The 23,982-nt window shown below is 46.3% G+C and overlaps 1 protein-coding gene across 4 annotated transcripts in view; it reads left to right on the top strand.

The window, feature by feature from the left end:
- Positions 1-23,982, top strand: part of DYRK1A (dual specificity tyrosine phosphorylation regulated kinase 1A) — a 138,837-nt gene that overhangs the window by 86,984 nt on the left and 27,871 nt on the right. For 3 of the 4 annotated variants that reach the window (XM_087721655.1, XM_087721654.1, XM_087721657.1), the window contains one exon: positions 22,600-22,796. In XM_087721655.1, the coding sequence (XP_087577781.1) occupies positions 22,600-22,796 (197 nt within the window). Of the gene's footprint in view, positions 1-20,585; positions 20,729-22,599; positions 22,797-23,982 lie in introns of all 4 variants that reach the window. The other variant, XM_087721656.1, reaches the window with a different exon arrangement.

Below are 23,982 nucleotides of genomic sequence, written 5' to 3' on the forward strand. Positions count from 1 at the left end.
CACTGTGCTGTTTCGTCCCACCCTATTCAAAGCCCTACTGTTTAAGGCCAAAACAATGACCAATATGGAGGTGGTGGATAGGCCGACAGATTCAGCTCGAGTTACTCAGGATCCTAAATGCCCTTTTGTTCATGGAGCCAGTGATGGAACAACAGGTCATTTCTTCCCCTAAACTGTTTATGGATGTAATTCTGTGACAGTGGCACCAGCCACACGCCATAGCTGCCCCTAGTGAGATTGATAGGAAGATGTATGGGATAGATCAGGAGCTTGAGGAGCTCCTTGAAGTTTCAACTGTGGGTGCTCCTATGGCTTCCTTCGTCTCCTCGTCCATCCTCCCTTCTGACACAGCGGAAGGCTTGAAGGTGGGGAAGGCGGAGTTGTCTTCTTGCAAGGCGCACCTGGGCGAATAGATCAGCTACGTCAGCTTCCTTCTTTGCTAGAGCATCCTACTCTGGCTCCATCAAATGCAGGCCAGAACCTCCCCAGAGGACACCAGGTTGCTACAAGACATCAACAAACTGATAGCAGATACTGTATATTCAGCATACACCACCCTCAATGTGGCCATGTTCTCTTCCAGTGCTATGGCGTCCGATGTCACCTCTCACCTTCTCCTGTGGCTATACCACTGGCAGGCAGACATGAAGTCTAAGTGGAAGTTAGTTTCAACCTCCTTTAAGGGTGGCAACCTATTTGGAGAGGCGCTAGACCCTATTTTAGTGGAGGATACGGATAAGAGGAAGACTCTTCCGTACATGATAGGAGGGCGGAGTGAAGGACCACTCTCTACTATTGCAGGCAGTCATTTCAGGCCCCATAGATGTGGTTTAACTCCCCGTCGTATCAAAGACCTTATCCCCAGAGTGTTGACCGACATCAGAATAGGATTTCCTTTAGAGATAGGCAGCTTCAGACCAGGTGGCTCTTTCGCGGGTCTAACAACCGACCCTTTTGCCTGTCTAAGTCAGTGTTTTTCAACCTTTTTTGTGCAAAGGCACACTTTTTTCATGAAAAAAATCACGAGGCACACCACCATTAGAAAATGGTGCACCCTGGTCAACACTGAGTAAGGAGCCTCCCTGCCAGGCCACAGTAGAAGGCCAGCTCAGTGGTGTGTGTGTGTGTGTTTGTGTGTGTGTGTGTTATTTCAGTCAACCAAGGTTGGGAAGCAAGACTCTGTCCAGCCATCGTTTGCTAATGCGGCCCCAGCTGACCTCTGCTCTTGCCCAGCAGCAGGGGCTGATTCTTGGTCTGGTGAACTGTCTGCTTGTGTGTGTGTGTGTGGTGTGCGTAAAAGAAAGCAGCCCTGGGCTTGGGTTCTCAGTGGACCCCCTGAAGAGCCTTTCCTGTGGCTGGCTGTGGAGGTGGGATCCTCACTCCCATGGTCTCAGAGGGCAGGGGCTGGCTGGGAGGGTCTCTTGGCCTCTGTATGCAGGCCCAGCTCAGACCCCTGCCCAGCATCCCCTTCCACCCAAGCTCACATATTAAGTAAAGCAAAACAACCCTCGCACGGAATAAAAGCTTCGAATTTAAGTCCTCCTCACCTTTCTGAACTTCTCCTTTGCTGGATAAAAGTTTTCATTTCTTTTAAAGCAAAGGGTAAAAAAAAATGTTACTTTTTGGATCCCTCCACACCAGCAAGCTCATCTCACCAGCCACGCGCGCGGAGGATCCACAGGGGGGGGGAGGAGGAAAGGATGCGCCTTTGGAGCGGCCCGGGGAAAGGGAAGCGGGTGGAGATTCAGGTGATGGGGGAGATGTGTGACTACACGCCCTCTCTTCCGCAGCCCGTTCAAATATCACATCCTACCGGCGAAGGGAGTGTGAGGGGCGGCGCGGCGATGTCCTCCCCGAGGCCGGCCAGGTGCGGCGCTCGCTCCCTCCCCCTCCTTCCCCCTCCCCGACTGGCGCAGGTGAGGTGGGGCGCGCGGACTTGGCCTCCCGCTGAGTCTGGGCGCGCGGCCGTTTGGCGCAGCCTGTTCCGGGACGGCGCTGGCACTTTTCTCCCCCGGTGGTGGTGGAGGAGGAGGACATACAAAAAGGGAGGCGGAGCCCGAGTTGGCTTGGTTGGGCTCCGCGCTTTCCTCCTCCGACGGGAATCCCACGGGAAAAGCCTCCTCAAAAACCTCACCTTTTGCGCCCTTCCTTGGAGCAGCTCTTCGCTCTCCTCCATTGCTCCAGGGCCCCGCGTTGGCGGGGGGGAAGTGGGCGGGAGCGGGGCGCATGTGGCAATGCCGGCGGGTGTTTTTCCCACGGCACACCTTACACTATGTCACGGCACACTAGTGTGCCGCGGCACAGTGGTTGAAAAACACTGGTCTAAGTCACTTACGATCGGGTCACCCCATTGGTGTTCGATTGTATCTTTTCGTCAGCCAATGGCAAGAGACCACTACAGACGTCTGGGCTCTGCAGACAGTGAGGCTTGGCCTCACTCTAGAATTTTGTTCCATTCACCCAAGATGCTTCATTAGGTGCCCCATTCCCAGAGACAAGGTCAAAAAGGCGTAGTTAGAATCAGAGATTCAGTATTTGCTGGATATCCAGGCCATAGAGCTGGTGCCCCAGGAACATCAGAAACTAGGATTTTATTCTATCCTTTTCCTAGTGCCGAAGGACTCGGAGGGATGAAGAGCTATTCTAGATTTGAAATGGCTCATTTTCCATCTAGCATACAGGTGCTTCAAGATGCAAACCTTCCAATCCATCTTGGATTGCACCAGACATGGAGATTTCTTAACCTCCATAGATCTCAAGGAGGCTTACCTCCATGTCCACATTTGGCCTTTCAACAGACAGTTCCTCAGGTGCTCTTATGCAGGGCTCCACTTCCAATACTGGGCCATGCCCTTCTGCCTTTCATTGGCCCCCAGAACCTTCACCAAACTGTTAGTAGTGGTGGCCCACCTTCGGGAGCAACCTGTCAGATTACAATGTTACTTGGACAGCATCCTCATCCAGTCATCGTCACCGTGTCAGGCAGGTGAGGCTCTCCAACTCATGGTCCAGGTGCTCCAAGACATGGATTTTCCATAAACGTAGAAAAGAGTCACACGATACCCACCACCAGACTTCTCCATGTGGGAGTGGTGATAAACACAGAGACCTGCAAAATTTACCTTTCCCAGGAACATTGTGCCAGCATCCGATGTGAATCAGGTCAGATCACATCACAAGGTGCAAGTGCTTCTTGTTTCCCAACTATTAGGAAAGATGATCTCCTGCATAGCAATCTTTCCCTGGGCTCAACTACACTCACAGACTCTTCAATGGTTCCTTCTCCCACACCAGAGGTCCAGGAGCAGCAGTTCCCACATCACAGTCCGGGTCCCTCTGAGAGTGAGTCATTCCCTGGAATGGTGGACGTCACCAGCCATGACAAAAGGAACCTGTTGAAGGAACCAAGTTGCATAAGCATAACATCTGATGCCAGTCTCTTTGACTGGGGAACTCATCTCCAGTCCTTGGTGACGCAGGGTTGTTGGCTACCGGACGATCTACAACATAATACCAATTTGCTGGAGCTGAGAGCAGTGCATCTGGCGCTCCACCACTTCCAGCCACAGGCATCCAGCTAACAAGTTATCTTGCTCATAGATAATGTGGCAGCCAAAACGCATGTAAATAGGCGGGGACACCCATTCCAGATCGCTCATGCGAGAGATGGAGCAGATGAGCATCTGGGTGGAGAAAAACATCCTCTCCCTACGGGTGGAGCACATCTCGGGAGCCTCCAACATACAGGAGGACTGGTTAAGCAGAACCACCATCGACCAGTTCAAGTGGCATCTGCATCCCGATCTCTTCCAACAGCTGTCCGAGAGGTTCTGCTGTCCAACACTAGACCTGTTTGCCAGCCCAGAGAACACCCACCCGCCAAGATTCTTCTCCAAGTTCCCATACCGAGGCACCGAAGGAACCAACGGTCTCCACTGCCTGTAACCTCCTGGCCCCTTGTACGTCTTCCCTTCCTTTCCCCTCATCCCGAGGGTCATCAGGAAGGAGTTGTCAGAGGTTTTTCTCGTGGCTTCTGCACACTGCTTGGAGAGTCCAAGTATGGGTTATTTCAGTCTGCTTGCCCTGGACTGAGAAAGTCTTTTCCCTGGCCACGCCTCCTTGTGTGGCCACGTTCTCCAGAAAAAATTCTCAGTCCAGCCCGATCGGATTGATTTCTGTGAGCTCCAGCTTTTTGGTCTCTTTTCCCTTGGCTTGGACTCTCCAATTCTAGTCTTTTCCCTTTTAATCTTTTTTGACTTTCTTACTTTCTCCTTCCTTGTAGCAGAGCAGCCTGAATTGCTGCGTTTAAGCCTCTCAGAGGCTGGGAGGCAGACGGGTGAGTCAGGGAGGGCTCTCCAGGCCGCGTGTTTGCAGCCGGCTTCGGAGGCCCGCCGCTTGCTTTTGAAGGCGCGGCGATCAACGGCAAGGCTCTCAGGGAGCGCAGCAAAGCTGCGCCTGCCATCCTTTCTTGTTTTTAATGCAGTTTTTTCATTTTCTGGCCCCAGGGGAGGTTCTGCCTGCCGCGGAGACAAGCGAAGCCGACGTTTTTGCCGCTTTGGCTCGCTCTCCTTTCCCTCCACGCTGTTGTGGTGGCCATTTTGGGCGACAGGCTTTTTGCGCCCTTTCAAACCCAGGCCCACCGTTTCAGCCCCGTCCCATCGGGCAGCCGCTGGGTGATCAGGGGGCGCAGTGGGGGCTTCTACCATCCCTCAACTGCCTCTCTGCCACCTTCCTTGACAGTTAAGTGGCGCTAGCGCCAGTGTCCGCCTGCGCCCTGGCACGGAGAGGCCCGGGGCCTGCATGATTGGTATCCCCTCAATTCCTTTTGTTTTTTCGCAGGCTTGAGGCATTTCTCTGGGTTTCCCGATAAGGCTAGCTGTTTTTGCAGCAGAGTCCTTGGCCTCCTCCCTACCTACTCTGTCTCTGGCACTCCTTTTCACTGTCTCCACGAATGCATATTTATTGTTATATTTTTGGTCATAAGTACCTCAACTTACAGTTTTTGTCTGTCTTTCGTTGTAGAGTTGCCAGTCAGAGTTGTCTGTGATCCTGCCTATAGCCTGATCTGCCTTGTGTGCCTCTTTCACCATGGACCCCTCTAATTCAGGTTCCTTCCCTGGTAGACAGGGTACCCCGCAGTTTCCTAGCGAGACTCACACCCCCGCTGTGGAGGAGGGTTCAGGCAGGGTTCGGGTGGTCAGCCAGGGTAAACACCCTAAGACTCCCTCTGTGGCCGAGGCTAGGGACGCTGAAAGGCACCAGAGGGCCCTTGACAAGCAGTTTGAGAAGGCCAGGCGCCTGGTGGAGAGGGATGTTCCCCCCTCCTCTACCCCTGGGGGATCCTCAGCCCCGCCCCCTTCCAGGGATGATCCCGCAGCCTTGTTGGCCGAGGAGGTTGGATCACAGGACCTATCTCCTGGCAGATCTTTAGCTCCATCTTCACCTGCTCCCTCCTGGTCCTACGACCAGGGACAGGACTCTGTAGGACCTTCCGGATCTATTCCCCCTGCACGCTCCCTTCCACTCCAAGGGGAGCCTACCGATCTGGTTATGGATTCGGATTCTGACTCCGATGCCGAGCTTTCCCCTAGCATGCAAAGGATGATGGACAGGGCCATTGCTAAGGCTGTCGAGGCGGCCATGCGGAAGCATGAGCGTCCGCCTTCAGGTCCCCCTCAACTCACCCAGGCTGGTCTGCCACCGCCAAAGCGGGTGCGCCACCCTTCACTTGAATCTTCCGTCGTCAGCGAGACCTCGGCCCTTGAAGACCCTGGCCAGGATCTTTTGAAATTGAAATTGAAATGAGGATCTCACTTCTGACGCCCCGTCCTTTTCAGGGCTTTTCAAGCCTACCCTTTTTAAATCGATCCTACAAAAGGTGAAGGTGGCTACCGGAGAGGGGATTAAACCCACTCCAGTCCCTACTGCTGCAGGGGCCACCCCGGTGAACCCCAATGCAGCCATGTTCAAACTCCCTCTCACCAGCAGTTGGTTCTGATTCCCGAACTCTTTCTTGACCTCATACAACCTCAATGGGATCAGCCAGCCACCTCTTCCTCCCCCAGTGGGGTGGATAAGCAATTATATACGATGGAGCCAGCCCTGGAGAATCTCCTGGTCCTTCCAGAGGTGGATCCTCCTATCACGGCTCTGACCTCCAACACGCCCCTTCTCGCAGACCTATTAGAGGGTCTCAAAGCAGAGGACAAAAAAGCGGAGAAGGCCTGCCACAAGACTCATCTTGCGACGGCCTGTGCCATTAGAACGGCCTCCTCCGGCTCCTTCTTTAATAGGGCTGTCGTGATCTGGCTGAGGGAACTCCTACGCAAGCTTCCGGTTGAAGACGACTGTCTTCACCAGGACGTGTCTAAGACCATTGCGGCCGCCCAGTATGCCGCGGACCCCTCACTTAATGCCACCAAGTTTGTGTCCAGGGCCTTAGCTTCGAACGTTACATCCCGTCGCCTTATTTGGCTCCGCCACTGGCAGGCGGACCAGAAGCATAAGTGGAAGTTAACTGCGGCTCCCTTCAAGGGTGCCAAGTTATTGGGAGGTATTAGACCCGTTCCTCATAGAGTCTAAGGATAAAAGGAAGGTTTTGCCTTCAACTGCCAAGAAGCAGGACCGCAAGCCCTTCCGCTATCGTAGGAGGCAGTCCTTTCGTGCCTCAGAGCCTTCCACTTCCACTGCCTTCAATCATTCCAACAGGTCCTCGGGCCAATCGGGAGAGGGCGCAAGAGAGATCCTCCTTTCGCGACAGGGGGGGGCAGCAATTCGGATTCCGCAAGTTCAACCGCGGTGGGGCCTCCAATAGACCTTTTCGCAAGTCCAAGTGACTTCCCGAGGTCATCTCCCATAGGGGGTCGTCTCCAGCTGTTTGCCTCCCATTGGGCCCAGACAGCGGAGGATGCTTGGGTGCTTCAGACCATCAGGGAGGGCCTCTCACTGGAGTTTCTTGCCCCTCCCTCCAGGAACTTCATCAGGTGCCCAACCCCCTCCTGCCCCGTAAAAAAGGAGCGAATGGACCTGGCGGTCCTTCACCTTCTGGAGATAAACACCATAGAACAGGTGCCCCCCAGGCAGGAGGGGAGGGGTTACTACTCCATCCTCTTCCTGGTTCCCAAGAGCTCGGGGGGGGAGGGCCATCTTGGACCTCAAGAACCTCAATTGGTTCATTGCCTGCCGGAGGTTCAAGATGCAGTCCCTCCAATCCATCTTGGCGGGGATCCGCCAGGGGGACTTCCTGACATCTATATATCTGAAGGAGGCGTATCTCCATATCCCCATCCGCCCGCAGCACAGGAGGTTCCTGCGCTTTTTTTATGCCGGCCGACACTTCCAATACCAGGCTCTCCTATTCGGCCTGTCGTCTGCCCCCAGAACCTTCACGAAGGTTCTGGCGGTTGTGGCTGCACACCTCCAGTCCAGACCCATACGGCTCCAATGCTACCTGGACGACATCCTCATCCAGTCGTCGTCCAGGCCGCAGGCCGTGCGGGATCTGCGTATCACCATGAGGACCCTCAGGAACCACGGCTTCTCTCTAAACCTAGAGAAGAGCCATCTTTCCCCTTCCACCAGAATCAACCACCTGGGGACGGTGATAGATTCCTCCTCTTGCAGGGTTTTCCTATCCCCAGACAGGGTAGAGGCTCTCCGTTCCCTGACACACAAGGTGATCCGTGCAAGGCAGACTCAGGTGATCCTCTTGTCACAGTTACTGGGGAAGATGATCTCATGCCTGTCAATTGTTCCTTGGGCCAGGCTGCACTCAAGAGCCCTGCAGTGGCTGCTTCTGCCTCACCAGAGAGCCAGCAGGAGCAACTCCAGCATGCTGATCACCGTGCCTCCGTCTGTGAAGAGGTCTCTTCGATGGTGGACGTCGCCGGCAATACTCAAGGGCCACCTCTTCAAAGAGCCCGACAGGGTGATCGTCACCATCGACGCTAGTCTCTCCGGCTGGGGAGTGCACCTGGGCCACCTCATGGTTCAAGGAAAGTGGTCTGCGTCGGAGTCCCGCTGCAGTATCAACCTCCTGGAACTGAGAGTGGCGAGGTTGGCCCTCCATCACTTCCATCTGATGGTTCGTCGACGGCACGTCCTTCTGATGATGGACAACATGGCCACCAAAGCGCACATCAACTGCCAGGGTGGCACCAGATCCAAGCGCCTGATGGCGGAAGCGGAAGCCTTGGGGCGTTGGGCGGATAGCCATTTAGAGTCCATCCGCTCAGACCACATCTCGGGCGTAGACAACACCCACGCGGACTGGCTCAGTAGGACTACCATCGATTCCGCCGAGTGGCAACTTGAGCCAGCCCTATTCCACCGCCTGACCGTCAAGTTCGGCCTACCTCTGATGGACCTATTCGCCACCAGGGAGAACACACAACTGAAGAGGTTCCTCTCCAGATTTCAAACCCTGGGAGTGGAAGGGACGGACGCTTTGCGTGCCGCTGGCCCCGGGGTCTGCTCTATGCCTTTCCTCCGCTTCCTCTTCTTCCACAAGTCATCGCCAAGATCATGGCGGAGGAGGCGGAGGTGATCCTCATGGCTCCTCATTGGCCCCGGAGATCCTGGTTCGCCGACCTGGTCAGCCTGTCGGTGTCCCCTCTGTGGCAGATACTTCCGAGTCAGGTCTCTCTTCGCCAGGGGGCAGTTGTCCATCCGGACCCCCAGTGGTTGCAGTTGGCTGCCTGGCACTTGAAGGGGACCTGTTGAGGAGCGAGGGTTTCTCGCAGGAAGTGGTGCGTACTATGCAAGCTGCTCGTCGACCTTCCATGACGAGAATTTACGATGCCACGTGGGCCTCCTTTGCCAGGTTGTGTGAAGACCGGTTGTTGGATCCTGTGACCGCTCCCGTGGGCCGCGTCTTGGACTTCTTGCAGGAGGGCCTTGGGAAGGGGTCGTCTCCCAATACATTGCGTCGCCAGGTGGCCGCGTTAGCTACGGTCTGGGCCGGAGACCCTTCCCTTCCTTTCCTCTCAGCAAAGTTCCTGGAGTGCGGGTGTTCCTGAAGGGCGCCTCGAACCTACATCTGCCCACCATCCATCGTTATCCCACCTGGCGGCTGTCCGTGGTGCTCCAGGCACTCACCACTCCACCATTCGAACCACTACATTCCATTTCCCTTCGCCATCTCACGCTGAAGACAGCCTTTTTGATAGCCATCACCTCCACTCGCCGTATCTCCGAGTTGGCGGCCCTGCCGGTGCGTCAGGACCTTTGCATTGTTCATCCCGACAGGGTTGTTCTGCGACTCGATCAGTCCTTCATCCCGAAGGTTAATACCCGTTTTCATAGAGCGCAGGAAGTTATCTTACCAAGCTTCTGTCCGCGTTCCTCTGACGCGCGTGAGCGCTCGTGGCACTCACTGGATGTTCGGTGACCCCTAAAGGCCTACCTTCATTGAACCTTGGAATTTCGACAGTCCGAGGCATTTTTCATATCCTTCCAACCTGGTTCCCTGTGCAAGAAGGTCTCCTCCGCCACTGTGGGAAGATGGCTGAGGGCTTGCATTGCCTCCGCCTACGAAAGTCAGGCTCGGGCGGTACCTCGTAACATCACTGCCCACTCGACAAGGAGCACCGCCACCTCAGCAGCCTGGGCCTCTCAGGCTTCGATTGAGGAGATCTGTCGGGCGGTGGCATGGTCCTTTCGTCAGACACTACAAGCTTGATGCCTTTGCCTCTGCTGAGGTGGCTTTCGGCAGAAGAGTGCTCCAGGCGGTTGTTCATGCGGATGAGCCCCGGGACAATTCTTCTGCCCGCCCCGATGGACAGTAACTTGGGTATGTCCCATACTTGGACTCTCCAAGCAGTGTGCAGGAGAACGACCATTGGTCTTACCTGAAGGGTTCTTCTCTGCACACTCCGGGAGAGTCCAACCCGCCCAGTCGTCCCGGGATGGTGGTGGTATCATCTACTGACTTAACCTTGAGATTCTTATGTCATCCTCACGGACTTGACCTTGATCGCCTCATGACATCCTCACGGCCTTGAAGTTGATCTTATGACATCCTCACGGACTTGACTATTCCATTTTTTCTGGAGAACGTGGCCACGCAAGGAGGCGTGGCCAGGTAAAAGACTTTCTCAGTCCAGGGCAAGCAGACTGAAATAACCCATACTTGGACTCTCCCGCAGTGTGCAGAGAAGGACCCTTCAGGTAAGACCAATGGTCGTTCTCACTGGCCCAGGAGACCAGGATTCGCTGATCTGAAAGGACTGCCTGTATCCCCCACCCCCCGGAGGATACCCCAGGACAGGATCTTCCTCAGCCAGGGGGCTCTGGAGCACCCAGAGCGTCCATACTCCAGTTGACCATCTGCCACTTAAGAGGGAGATTCTGAGAACAGATCACCGTTCCAAGAGGGTGATCCAACTAAACTAGCCTCCAGACAGCCTTCTATGAACCCATCTACAATGCGACCTGGGCCTCATTCTGTTGATGGTGTGCAAAAGGAAGAATAGTTCCATCTTCAGCATCAGTCCTGCAAATTTTAGACTTCCCCCAACATTCTCCGCAGACAAGTGGCCGCTTTGTCCACAATTTTGAAGTATGACCATCTGCAGGTCATCCTACCTGACCTTTTCCCGAGACCTACACACCCTTAGGAATGGCGATGGCATACCTTGGGTGTGCGACGAGCTCTCCATAGATACATCAGGAGAACCGCCTCCTTCAGATGAATAGAATCTCTTTTGTTTCCTTTCAGCTGACATCTATTGGGAAGAAGGTTGCACCATCCACCATTGGTCACTTGATACGAGTCTGTATTGCATTGGCCTATGATCATCAGGCCAAGCCCTTGCCAGGTCGCATTATAGCTCATTCAACCAGAAGTGCGGCCACGAAGGCCACTTGGACAACACAAGCATTGATCAAGGAGATTTGCAGAGCAGCAACCTGGGCTTCTCCAACGCCCTTTGTCAGAAATTACAGACTGGACATGTTTGCTTCGGCTGAGGCTTCATTCAGGAGACAAGTGCTTCAAAGGGTTGATGCAGACGTAGGACCCTGGACCAGCCTGTTTCCCTCCCTTGAGACATTGCTTGGGTATGTCCCATGCTTGTACTCTCCAAGCAGCGCACAAAAGAAAGACTGTTGTCTTACCTGAACGGTCATTCTATGTGTGCTGGGGGAGAGTCCAACCCCACCCTGTGGCCTTCTGGTCCCGCATCAGGAGGTGGTCGATTCATCTGAGACAACGCGTCTTCTAGATCCATGTCTTCGTCGAAAAACTGAGGATTCAGCAGAAGGAAAAGACGTGGCCAAAGCTTTTAACTTCTTAATCTTTGACCAGATAGACAAGATAACCCATGCTTGGACTTTCCCGCATCGCACGTAGAGCGACTGTTCAGGTAAGATAATGGTCTTTTTCCAATTCCACTGCTCTTTGCAATGTTTGCCTCCGATATTTGGCTCCCAAATGCTGTATATTATTGAAAAGACTAATCAGTTTCATACCTTCAGCTTTTGTTTCTCTTTTAACCAGCCACCCACCCTTTGGAATGTTTACCTGAGGCCTGGGGTAACAAATGAATTAATATTTATGTTTATATTAATTGCAGAGAAAGGGATTACAGGAGAATAAGCATGCACATAATGAGAAAATAACCCCATGTTTTTTTTAAAATAATACAAAAGAGATGTTGCGGAACTAGAAAGAGTGCAGAGAATAGCAACAAAGATGATAAGGGGTCTGGACGCTAAATTGTATGATGAGCAACTAAGGGAACTGGGTATGTTTATCCAAATGAAGAGAAAGCTTAGGTGGAAGCATCATAGCAATTTTCCAAAAGATTGTCAGACAGATCCCACCTGGAAATAAGGATAGATTTCTTGGAAGTGACAATGATTAATAAACGGAACAGCTTGCCTCCTAGAGTTGTGTGTACTTCATTGGTGGAGGTTTTCAAGAGAACTTTGACAACCATTTGTCCAAGATAGTATAAGGACTCTGGTCTTGGGCAAGGGGTTGGACTAGAAGACCTCCAAAGTCCCTTCCAGCTCTATTATTCTATGTTATGCAAACAGCCAGTGTATTCCTCCTTGTGTTGCTGTTCACTCTCTTGTAGTCCCTTTTTCTCCAATCTCTCCTTCTCCCCCTCTGCTTATTTAAGCAATCTCTCCATGATTTTTGTGGGAAATACCTTCTATGCCTGATCTCCCCCCACCCCCTAGTGGAAAGATTGGCGAAGAAGAGATTGCAAAAGAGTAAGCAGACACATGGGAAATGCATCAGCTGTTTGCATATGTTTGCACTTCCCAGTGCCACCTCATACCTTTCAATCTGCATTCCCCATTGTGTGCCTGCTTACTCTTACGTAATTCCTTTATTTCAAATGTTTGCTTTGTAAGGGAGGGAAGAAAAGCAAAAGGTCAGCCATACAACACATATTGACTACAATGGTGATCACATGATTGAGGGATGCTAAAGTTGTAGGCATTGGTCATAAAATTGTTTCTGCACTGAGCTAACTCAAAGTATCCTGAATAAATATACCTGTACAGTATATATTTTTGTGACTCATACACAGCACAATCCCCACATGATTTTGTTGGCTAACTTTTCTCTCCTGTTTCTGGTGCCATAGTTGTAAACCTTCCATGTAAATCATTATTCACCTTCATATGTGCAAAATATTATTTCACCTATTCTTTTAATTATCTCTATCTAAGTTGATTTTTTGAACAGGGCATAAGCTTGATAAACAGACCTCAATCTTCTGTGATATGAGTGATTCTTTCTCCTGTTGTGTGTATAAAACAAAATAGGAAGTTTAATTCTTGCCTGAGTTAATAATTCTAATACTGTGAATATAAATGGATTTAGTTACCCCTTTTTATTTATACATTTGAACATATGGTTTTCCCAATAGTTTCAGAATGCTATTGCCCTGAGTTACAGAAAAGGACATACATTTGCTAAAAATAATCAGATTATTTAGACTAGTGAAAATAAAAAGATTCATAGTACTAAACAATTATAGGGAAAGTTCTGTAAATTTGGAAGAATGATATAAAATGAGTGAGAAGAGAATGATTTCCTGATTATATTACCTAGTTATGTAATGAAACCTCTGAAAAAACAACTAAGCTCAGAGAGTACGAAGAGCCTCACCTAAGAATTTCTGGTGATATGAAGGGTTAGCCCTGAGACACCCTCTGTTGCAGATTAGCTAAGTCATAATTGTTCTTGAGAAACAATTATGTACCATTATGCATGCCAAGTTGAAATGATGAGAGGCCACTCATCACTAGTACTGGGTAATACATACTTGCTCATAATGCTGGTTGAAGATTATGCAACATATACCGTGTTTTCCCGAAAATAAGACAGGGTCTTATTTTCTTTTGACCCCCGAAACAAGTGCTTGGCCTTATTTTTGGAAAGGTCTTATTTTTGAGGTGCAGGAGGCAGTGAGCATGGTTACCTCATAGCTGCTGCTGTGTTGCAATATTTTCGGGGAGGGCTTATTTTCAGGGGAGGGCTTATTTTAGCACATGCGCTCAAAAGCCTGATTGGGCTTATTATCGGGGGAGTTCTTATTTTCGGAGAACAGTAACTGGCAGCCATTCCTAGCTCTGGCCAGATGTACACTGACCACTAAAACAGGAACAATCTCTCTGCTTCCCCTTTTCTGATTTGCTGAGGTTATTCAATTCCACAATATCAAATGAGCCTACAGATTCTTGGTCAATTAGTTGGCTGACCAATTATGCAGACAACTAATTGATATTTACAAAAAAAAAAGTGTTATTACAGAAGAGAGACAAAGAGTTGAATTGCCCATAACACTCAATTTTCTGTTGTCTTCAGTTGATATCTTTTTCAATAAATCAATAATCTGAAATAATTCTTAATCCCTAGATGTGATCTTAACTGATATCTCATTCTCTACTTTTTTTGAGCTATCATCAGAAATATATGACTGTTGTTATATAGGCTAATGCACCCATGTGTATGGCTAAATATTTCCCCCCTCTAAATTCCCAAGATGTTAGCACACTTGAAACTATAGGGCAGGGGTGTCAAATCTGCGGCCTGCGGGCCAGATGCATCATACATTGGCCACGCCCGGTTTAGCGAAGGGGAAAAAAGTCACAATACGTCACATGACAATGGAAGTTTGACACCCCTGCTATAGGGAATATGCTACAACTCCAATCCCAAAACACTTTGACTCATTCTTTTGAGTTCAGCATATTTAAAATATGCTGAAAAGTAATAAACGTAACAACAGGGAACTGCTTCTTTGCGAGGGGGGTGGGAATCAGTAAGGTTGTATGGTGGCATTTTTCAGTTATCCAGGGAGTCCTGCCTAATCACAACTGCCTTGATTAGTGATGATAATCCCTGCAATCCTGGTTACCATTCTTAATTGAATCTCACAGTCATTAAGCAAGAGCAATTTCTAAGTCAGTCGGCCAGAAATTTCAAGTTCCAGATGGTTTGTAAGGAGGCCCACAGTGGCTGCTGTTGGGTGAGGGAAGATGCGTGGGTGTGGGTTGAGAGTGAAGCATAAGGAGAGTTAGGGAAAGCACATGGCAGTGCATAAAGTTCTGAGGGAAGTGTGAGGATCAAGGGGTGCACAAGTGGCCATCGCAATGCAAGTGTAGAGGGGCTGGTAGAAGGTATGCAAGTTGGTTTGCGACTTACGTCCTACCCTGCTGGCTTCCCTATTGACTTTCTGAGGAAGCCAGGAGGCCAGGTCACAAAAGGCGGGGTGCTCCAACCATTGTAAATGTGAACCAGTTGCCAAGTGCCCAGATTATGGTGATTTGACTGCATGGTTGGTGGGAATTTTGGTACTGTGCGGACCGATAATAACCACCATTCTTTCAGCACCATCGTAACGTCAAACTATCACTGCACAAATGTTTGTAATTTGAGGACTATCTGTAGAAAAATCTATTTTTTATCTGATTTTAAAAATGGAATAAAGGTACTTTATAGCTTTCTAAAGAGAGTTATTACAATTGAAATTAGAAACGTGACATAGAATTGTGTGGTGCTTTTCATCTGTTTGTCAAATAGTTACTAATAAAAAAAAGAAGTAGAAAATTAAATATCCAAGCAAAATGTATTAATCTGCATTGTCAAATACTATTGTATTTCTATTTATTCCTTAAAATATTACAGATGCACCTTGTTAATTTGAGTTGATGTGATATAAATCTCTTGTTTCTAATAAATTAGAATTTACATAATACAGAATATTTGCTCATAATTTATACTATAATAGATTTGTTTTATTTTTCATATTTGTAAGAATTATGTTCCACTGTACATTTTTTCTATCAAATTTCCAGAGGCTGATTTGAATTTCTAAAATTCTTGTATCTCCATTTAAAATCATTTAATACTACTTGTGTCTCACATTCTTTGTGCTTTTAAAATTGAAAATCTTGAAAGCACTAATTAATTATATAACAACTGCATTTTGAAGGCCCTAGATTACAGATTAGCAAAGACCCCAGAATTTCACAACCAGCAAGGCCATTGATGAGAACTTTCACAGTTGAAGTGTTCACACCTAGAAATTGCCTCAGTTTGGAAACAATGCTCTAGGCCCGGGATGGCGAACCTATGGCACGCGTGCCACAGGTGGAACACGGAGCCATTTATCAGGGCATGCGAGGCGTTGTCCTGTCAACTGGCCAGCTGACTTCAGCTTTTTTTAAAGCCACTTTTCATCCTCTCCAGGCTCCAGAGGCTTTATAGGAGCCTGGGGAGGGCGAAAAGAGCCCCCCCTGATGCCCTCCGGAGGCTTCAGGAGCTTCCCTGAATCCTCCGGAGTGCAAAAAACTGGCCCTGTGGGCAAACCGGAAGTTCAGGAACTGACTTTCGATTTGCTCGAAGGGTCAGTCTAAGCCCTCCGGAGGCTTCAGGTATCTTCAGGAGTCTTTAGGGAAGCCTCTTGAAGGTCCCTGAAGCCTCCGGGGGGCGGGGGAGGCTGTTTTCACCCTCCCTAGGCTCCTATAAAGCCTCTGGAGCGTGGGGAGGGCGAAAAAAGCATGCAAAATGGGGGTGAGCACTCCATGTGCGCATGCACATTGGAGTGTCACGCGTTGCATTATGGGTGCGGCACGCCTGCACATAACCCTTCTGCGCTCCCCCCTTATGGCACACGAGCCAAAAAAGGTTCGCCATCGCTGCTCTAGGCCCATGATGGCGAACCTATGGCACATGTGACTTTGTAACTGTTACTTTAATAAAATTTGTATGCCACCCACTCTCAGGGGACTCTGGGCGGCTCACAACAAAACAAAGACATAAAATATTTTTAAAAAACCAATTATTTAAAACAAAATCACCATTCAGTCACGTGGGGCTGGAATATTACTCAACAGCCCCAGGCCTGCCGGAACAGCCAGGTCTTAGTCGCTTTACGGAAAGCCGGGAGAGTGGTAAGGGTCTGGATCTCCGCGGGTAGCTCGTTCCATGAGGCCGGCGCAGTTACAGAGAAGGCCCTCCCTTGGGGGGCCGCCAGCCGGCATTGTCCAGTCGACGGCACCCGGAGGAGGCCCCCTCCCATAGCCCGTTTTTGGTCCCAGGAGGCTGCAGGGAGGCCTGCTAGGCCCAAAATGGAGACCAGGTGGTGGTGGTTTGTGCATGTATTGCATTATGGGTTGAGCACATGCACTTTTGGCACATGAGGGCAAAATGATTAGCCATCACTGTTCTAGGCAGCAATTATTCTCACTTGATCAATAAATGGAAAATACCCTATTCAATGCCATTTTTTCTTTTTGCCTTAACTTTTTTTAAATTCTCCTTTCAAAAGCATACTTAGTGTCATTGATTGCTATGAGGAATTTTGGCCAAAAAATGGAAAGTAAACTGTGCCATAAACATTGTAAATCAGTCATGTGACCACAGAACATCACAAATGTCTGTAAATGTGAACCAGTTGCTGAGTGCCCAAAATGAAGTCAGGTGAGCATGGGTGGGGGAGACTGTCAGAATGTCAGATCTCAGTTATAGGTAGGGGGTCCATAGTAACTTTGACCTGTCGCTAAGTGATCTATTGTAAGTCAAGGATTACCTGTACTTTGAAGAGCCCAACTATCCTTAAGTATTAATCTGGTGTTCGCAGATACGTATCCATATTTTTGGGGGGTAGTTTTATAATTTCATATACTAGAATTAAATAAAGCAACTCTGTTTTTCTAATCCATTTCTAAATAATTCTGCATTTTATTTCACCTATCTAATTAATGAATTGTGGGGAAAATCCATTATCTTCTCTAGGCTGGAGCAATATATTTCTTTGGATTGTGAAATTCTAATTTTAGTAAATATTTTAAAAGCTGATCTCTCAGTTCTTATTACTATACAGTATTCCATCCCAAGGTGCATCCCCACCCCCTCCAAAATTTAAATTGGTCGTCCTTAAATATATATTCTACTCTTAATTCACTGCATAATTTCCTGATAGCATTGTTGAATTCTTTTGCACACAGGTTGATGATGCATGTAAAAATGGTTGTAGTAAAGTTGTTAAGTTTAACCATACCTACTGTATGTTATACTGAGATCCGGTTTGGTACAGTGATTAGACACCAGGATAGAAACCAGGACACTGAATTCTAGTCCCACTTTATGCATGAAGCTTGCTGCATGACAAGTTACTTTCTTTCATCCCTAGGAAGGAGGCAATGCCAAGCCATTTCTGTAAAACCTTGCCAAGAAAACTATAGTGACTTGTCCATGCAGCCACCAGGAATTACAAATTATGAAGGGACATAAATAAAATGTACATTGTTACGTACTGTTCTGGTTTGCATTACACCTGAAAGTTACAATGTTGGAGTACAAATTAATTATGCTAAGTGGGAAGATTTTTCAAACTTACTATTGAATAATTTAATAATTTATGTTCTGCATTCAGTTCATTGACCTGTAAGTTGCTTTCTGAAATATATTAGCTGATACTTTCAAATTATATTTAATTTTGAGTCTGTATGTTGTAATTAAAAAACTATAGCACTCCAAATTATGGTTAATTGCAGCTTCTACATACATAGAAGACATAACCATTGATTGATGAGGAGTGCTGGGAATTGTAGTGTAATAGCTATCACAATGCTGTAGTTCCAACATCCCCCCTTCTCCCATTTTGCTGAACAATAAAAATGGATTATTAAGTAATACTAATGTTTTATTTTTGAACAGTACATAAATTGTAGAAGAAACAACTCCAAGTTTGAGATACCAGAAATCATGGTAAAATATAAAAGGGTATAAAGTTTTCTTAATATATAGATAATCTTCCAGTTCTCAGCAATCCATCAACAATAAAAATAAAGGCTAAAAAGATATAAAAGCTACTGATAGATTACATTTCAGATTCAGAAAATGAGACTGATAAGTGGCAAATTATGTACTATGAACCTTCCTTTAACCCGCCCCCTAAAATTGGTATTTTTTTTTAAAAAAAAACCTTTAATATATAGGAAATGGAGTATGTAACTTTTTATCATTTGAGTCTTCTTTTTTCACTGTTAACCTTTACAAGTACTCAGCCTGCAGAATGGAAGAAATGCTTACATTCATTATAATTCAAAGTTTGTGACAAAAAGTAAAAACAATTTAAGAGAAATTCAGTCAATCAATTCATATTTGTCTGAATAAAGTGTTCTTTATTCAGAAGAAAGAAAGTGTTATTTCTTCCGGCCTACGGGCTGTAAGAAGAGGCAAGTACAGGGGCGCTTCTCTCCCACTCTGGAAGAAGGAGCGAGTATCCATCCACTGCCGTCACCCTTACATTCTCAGGTGAGGAGTGACTGGGAGAGGAGGGTGAGGGGTGGCGCCAGCCAGTGGTGGAATCACCCAACAGGGAGCCACAGCAGAGGGCCCAAAGAGCCACAGGTTGCCAACACCCAAACTAAAAAATATATCACAAGAAACATGAGTGATAGTCTCCAGTGCATCCTGTTTTAAGGAGAGCCGCAATTGGTGAACCAGGACAAGCTGAGCAAAAACCTCTCTAGACATAGTTCCATCTTCTATCATATGTTATCTATCAATAGCCCGCTCCCTGATGATTAGCCCATTTTCTTGGGGGTAGTATATAATGTCGGTATAATCTTAGAATCAATAAGTATTCCTGCCTGTTTGGATTGTATTTAAGACTAGTCTTTCCCATTCAAATTCTGACATTTTCCATTAGGATCTATTAGGAGATAAATATATAAATGTTAATCAGATTTTTTTTAAAAAAGAACTAAACTCTGAAGCATCCCATTAAAAAGAGAGTAGCACTTTCACCCCTGCCACCACTGACTGAATTTCCTTGCTCTTTGTGATCTTCTTTGCACGACAGGTCCAAACTTTATGCAACTGTTAACTGGTGAAAAACTGGTGATGCTGTATCCTAGTTATATGTGGTTGAGCTTCATCTTGTTCTGCACTTCAAAGATCCCCAGAGAACCTCCATTCTATAAAGGAAATTGTAAAAAAAGATGTAACATGGATATTGCGTTATGCTTAATTTTGTGTGGAGAAAAGCTGGGCAACAATATTCTACTTTTTCTGAAATGAATGCTATTTTAGATGTTTGGGCTAAAATGATTCACAAAAATAGTACATTTTTGTTTTCAGTGCAGATCATTGTCACATCATTATTGGCAATCCCTTAAAATATTTTTTATAGTCAGTCAGTCAAACAGTCCCATCCACCCATCCATCAAATTTATAGGTCTGCCCATCTTAAAAAAAAGTGATTGGGTGGCATACAACAAAATTATAAAACAATAATATATCTTAAAATTTACAGTAAAAAAAAATAAAGCCTGTTATTAAAAGCTAACCTCGGTAAATAATTGGCTCCCCAATTTCCATTTTAAGAAGTTTTTAATATTCAAGGTTCAAAATAAGGACCAGATTGAAATAATATCATTTTCTATTTTAAAGAAATAGAATACTGTCTCCATATTTTAAACCACTAACCTAAAAAAAAAAGTTGAGCTAAAAGTCGATACACTCTGGAATGGAACAGCAGAACCAGATTGCCACAAGATTGTTACACATTAAACAACATTTAAATTGAAAAACTTACTAAGTTTGAAAGCATTAATAAAGAAAAATGTAGAGAGTTTAAACAAGTTTCTGACCTATATGTGAAAAAGAAAAGTTGTTAACAGAGGTACATACCAAATTCTCCAATAACACCTATTGTTTTACAACCTAGTAAAACAGATCTATATTTAAGTTAAAAATTCAGTACCTTCTGAGTTGATGTGTACAGAATTGTATGTATCTATATCCCATGCACAATCCTAGCTGTAATGAATAATCAGAGAGAGTTTAGGGAGGTGATTTTGTTTTGTATGTACTCCATACATGCACCATTAATTATTCTCCCGTCTCTTTGAAAGCATCAATCTTTCTTTAAACATAACTCTTAACATGGTAGTAATGTTTATTAATACAGTTTTGATACTAAATAAATATTTTGATATATATTTACATCTTAGAGAGGGGTGTAGTCTGGAACATGCTTCAGGATAGCTAGACCTCTCTAAACTGATCACCAGATGCTAAGCTAAGTGACCTTGTGTTTCTTAATTGGCAGGGGAAGTCATTTCCCTTTGTTCAGCTTTGCTGCTATACCACTGGTTGAGGGGAGGAAAAGAAGATTGTGGCAGCAATACCAATTGAAGGCAGTAACTGCTTCATCACTCTTGTAGAGAGTAAGAAAGGATGATCTTGGAGGAGGTATGCAAGAGCCATTGCCTAGGCAAAAGGGGCTGACACATTTTATAAGCTTAGTATAGCAGGATAACATTCAAAGGTGGTTCAGGTAGATGTCTGTCTAATTCACTAAACTATAAGAAGGGGAGGAGGCACAGCATAATCAGACTTGAAAGAGTATTATTATAGATAATCTTAATACAAGTAGTTTCAGCCTTACTGTGGAGTTGTCTATTTAGTAGGGCTGACAACTGTAGAGTGTCTTGGTTAGTTGGGATAGGTTTGTTTCTTTCTATAAACAGTTTTGCTAGAACTCAGTACATATATGAAAAACATATGGCTGGATCCAGATGAAAGTATATGGAAGATGACAGGTTGGAAGATTGGTTGAAAAATGACAAGTAGATGGGAGTGCTTCCATCTAATCTTTGGAGATTCTCCTGCCTTTTTAGCCATAATCTGTGCCACTCAGCAAAACCTCCTACTTTTGGGAGTGGCTTTTTGGGCTAGTGGGGATTGGGAGAGAATTTAGTTGAAGACCCCATATGTTGGTTGCTATCTCTTTTCAACTTATTACAGTAAAATCTTGATTTTTTTTTCAGACCTCAATTGCAATGGACTTTGCATCAAATGAATCAATTTTCTGATTGATTACAGGTGGTCCTCATTTAACAGTCACTCACTCAGTGATCATTTGAACTTATGACAGCACTGAATGAGTGATAGTTATAACTGGAACTTGTACTTAACACTGTTGCAGCATTACCACAATCACATGATCATCATTTGCAATCTTCCCTGCTGGTTTCTGCCAAGCAAAGTCATGGGAAAGCCAACAAGAAGTTGGAAGTCACATGAGGTCCTTGCTTAACAACCTGCACAATCTTCCTTTAATGTGCTGTTGCTAAGCACAGTCACAAGACTTTTTTGCTTAACGATGGAGTTTCTGGTCCCAATCAGCATCATTAAACAAAGACTACCTATATTCATTTATGCAGTGGTGTCACAATACAAACAGCATAATTTGTATTATTTGTGTAATTGTATAATGCAAATCACTTCAACTGAGTAGTTCTGAAATTTATTGATACTGTAGTTATCAATAGTTAATATTACAAAATCCAGTGAAATTTGTTAATACAAACAAGTTTTTGACTTATCATCACAATTGGGACCAAAATTTCCAACATAAGTCACTGTGGTAATAAGTCAAGTGGACTGATTTTGGAAAAATTTTTATGGTGGTCATTAAATGAAACACTGCAGTTATTAAGCAAATTCAGCTTGCCCAAAAGGCATCATGTGACCTTAGGATGCTGCAACTGATCAAAACGTGCAAGGCAGTTGCCAAGTGCAAATTGCAATTATATGACCACAGGGATGGTGCAACGGTCATAAGTGCGAACATAGGGTGTAAGTTACTTTTTCCAAGGCCATGATAACTTTAAACCATTGTTTAAAAAGTGGTCATAAGTCAAGGACTATAAGTAACTGAACTTTCTTCAGATAGTCCATTAAAACAAAACTTCATTTTTTTTCTTTCAAATATGAATTTATTTTAGAATAAATGCCATTTCAGTCATATTCTAGCCATATGAGAATTATCTGCTGTGATGGGATTGAAAAGAGGAAAATTTATGGAGAAGAAAAATTGATAGCAAACATAGGATTCATTATTATATTGAGTGCATGTTTCATTGCATCCCATCCACTTAAAAAAAAAATACATACATAACTTGTGGGCATGCAGTTTTAACACATTTTGTCTTCGTTTGTTTGTTTGTTTTAAGCAAAACCTAGATAAATATCTTTATGTCTGTTTGTACATTTAATGTGAAGATAGATTATAACCAATATAAGAAAACTATACTGAACTGTTGTACTGTCATTTCTAGGAGGAGAGACTTCAGCATGCAAACCTTCAACTGTTCGGCTTGCACCATCATTTTCATTCCATGCTGCTGGCCTTCAGATGGCTGGACAGATGTCCCATTCACATCAGCAATACAGTGATCGTCGACAGCACAACATAATCGAACAACAAATTTCCATACCATTTGCTGATCAGATTCAGCAGCCTCCTACTAACCAGGTACATTGACTTTAACTAACACTTGTACTAAGATAGCATTTTACTTAAAATAGGGCACATTCTTCTATTAACAGCTTCTGTATAATTTAACTCATTTTTGCTGCTAAGCATTTGGAAATATTGGTTTGAAGTAAATACAAGTTCTGCTATAAATATATTTCATTTTCTGCAAGAAATAATATGTTTTTATTTATATTGCCATGAATCACTGTGATTGCAGTAGACTGCACATTTTTTTGCAACATAGTTACTTGTAATACTTTGCCAAAGAGGTTGCTTAGCAAAAGTACTGTCGTCAAGATTCAACTTTTATTCATTTTTCTATTTCATTTGTACCTGAAAACGCAACTGTAATGGTACTAATGTAAATTATAGGAAAATACAAAATAACAGACTTGGAAGGGACCTTGCTTAGGCAGGAAACCCTACACCACTTCAGACAAATGGTTATCCAATATGTTCATCATATTAGCTCTGTTTTAAAAGAGCACAAAAGATTTGAGAACAAATAAGTAGACTTAGAGTCTATCAACTGGTAACTGATACCGTGTTTCCCCGAAAATACGACCTGTCCTGAAACTAACGTCTTGCCACATTTTTCATGTGGGCAAAAATATAAGCCCACCCCTGAAAATAAGCCCCCTGGACAACACCACCCCCCCCCCCCCGGCCAAGTAGAGCACCGCTCACCAACCTAGCAGTATCCCAAAGGCGCCAAGCCGGGGAGCCAGGGGGGAGGCGCTCATGTTGCTTGCCGCCTTTGGGATACCGCTAGTTTGGGGAGTGGCATTCTGCCTGGTCAGAGGGGGGAGTTGCCGGGTGGCTGCTCCCTTGTGAGCAGACTCCCGAAGAGCCAGGCACAGCCTTGGGCGAAGCAGCCACGAGATGACCACACTCACGAGCAGCCGCCCGGCAAACCCCCTCTCCAGCCGGGCAGAGCACCATTCACTGACCCAGGGGGTATCCCTAAGGTGCTAAGCCATGTGGTGCTCTGCCCGCTCCCCAGCTTCCGCGGCTTGGCACATTAGGGATACTCCCTAGGTCAGTGCATGGAGCTCTAGGAGTGTGCTCTATGGTTGTGGGCTGGCTGCTGGAAGACACTCTGTCCGGCAGCCGGTCCACAACCATAGAGCACACTTCTAGAGCGGCCACTGCTGGAAGACTTGGCAGCCGAGTTTTGGAGTTT

Source organism: Thamnophis sirtalis, unplaced genomic scaffold, assembly GCF_051295495.1.
Source record: "Thamnophis sirtalis isolate CommonGarterSnake01/CBP01778 unplaced genomic scaffold, rThaSir2_p1.2 scaffold_8, whole genome shotgun sequence".
NCBI classification, from domain to species: domain Eukaryota; kingdom Metazoa; phylum Chordata; class Lepidosauria; order Squamata; family Natricidae; genus Thamnophis; species Thamnophis sirtalis.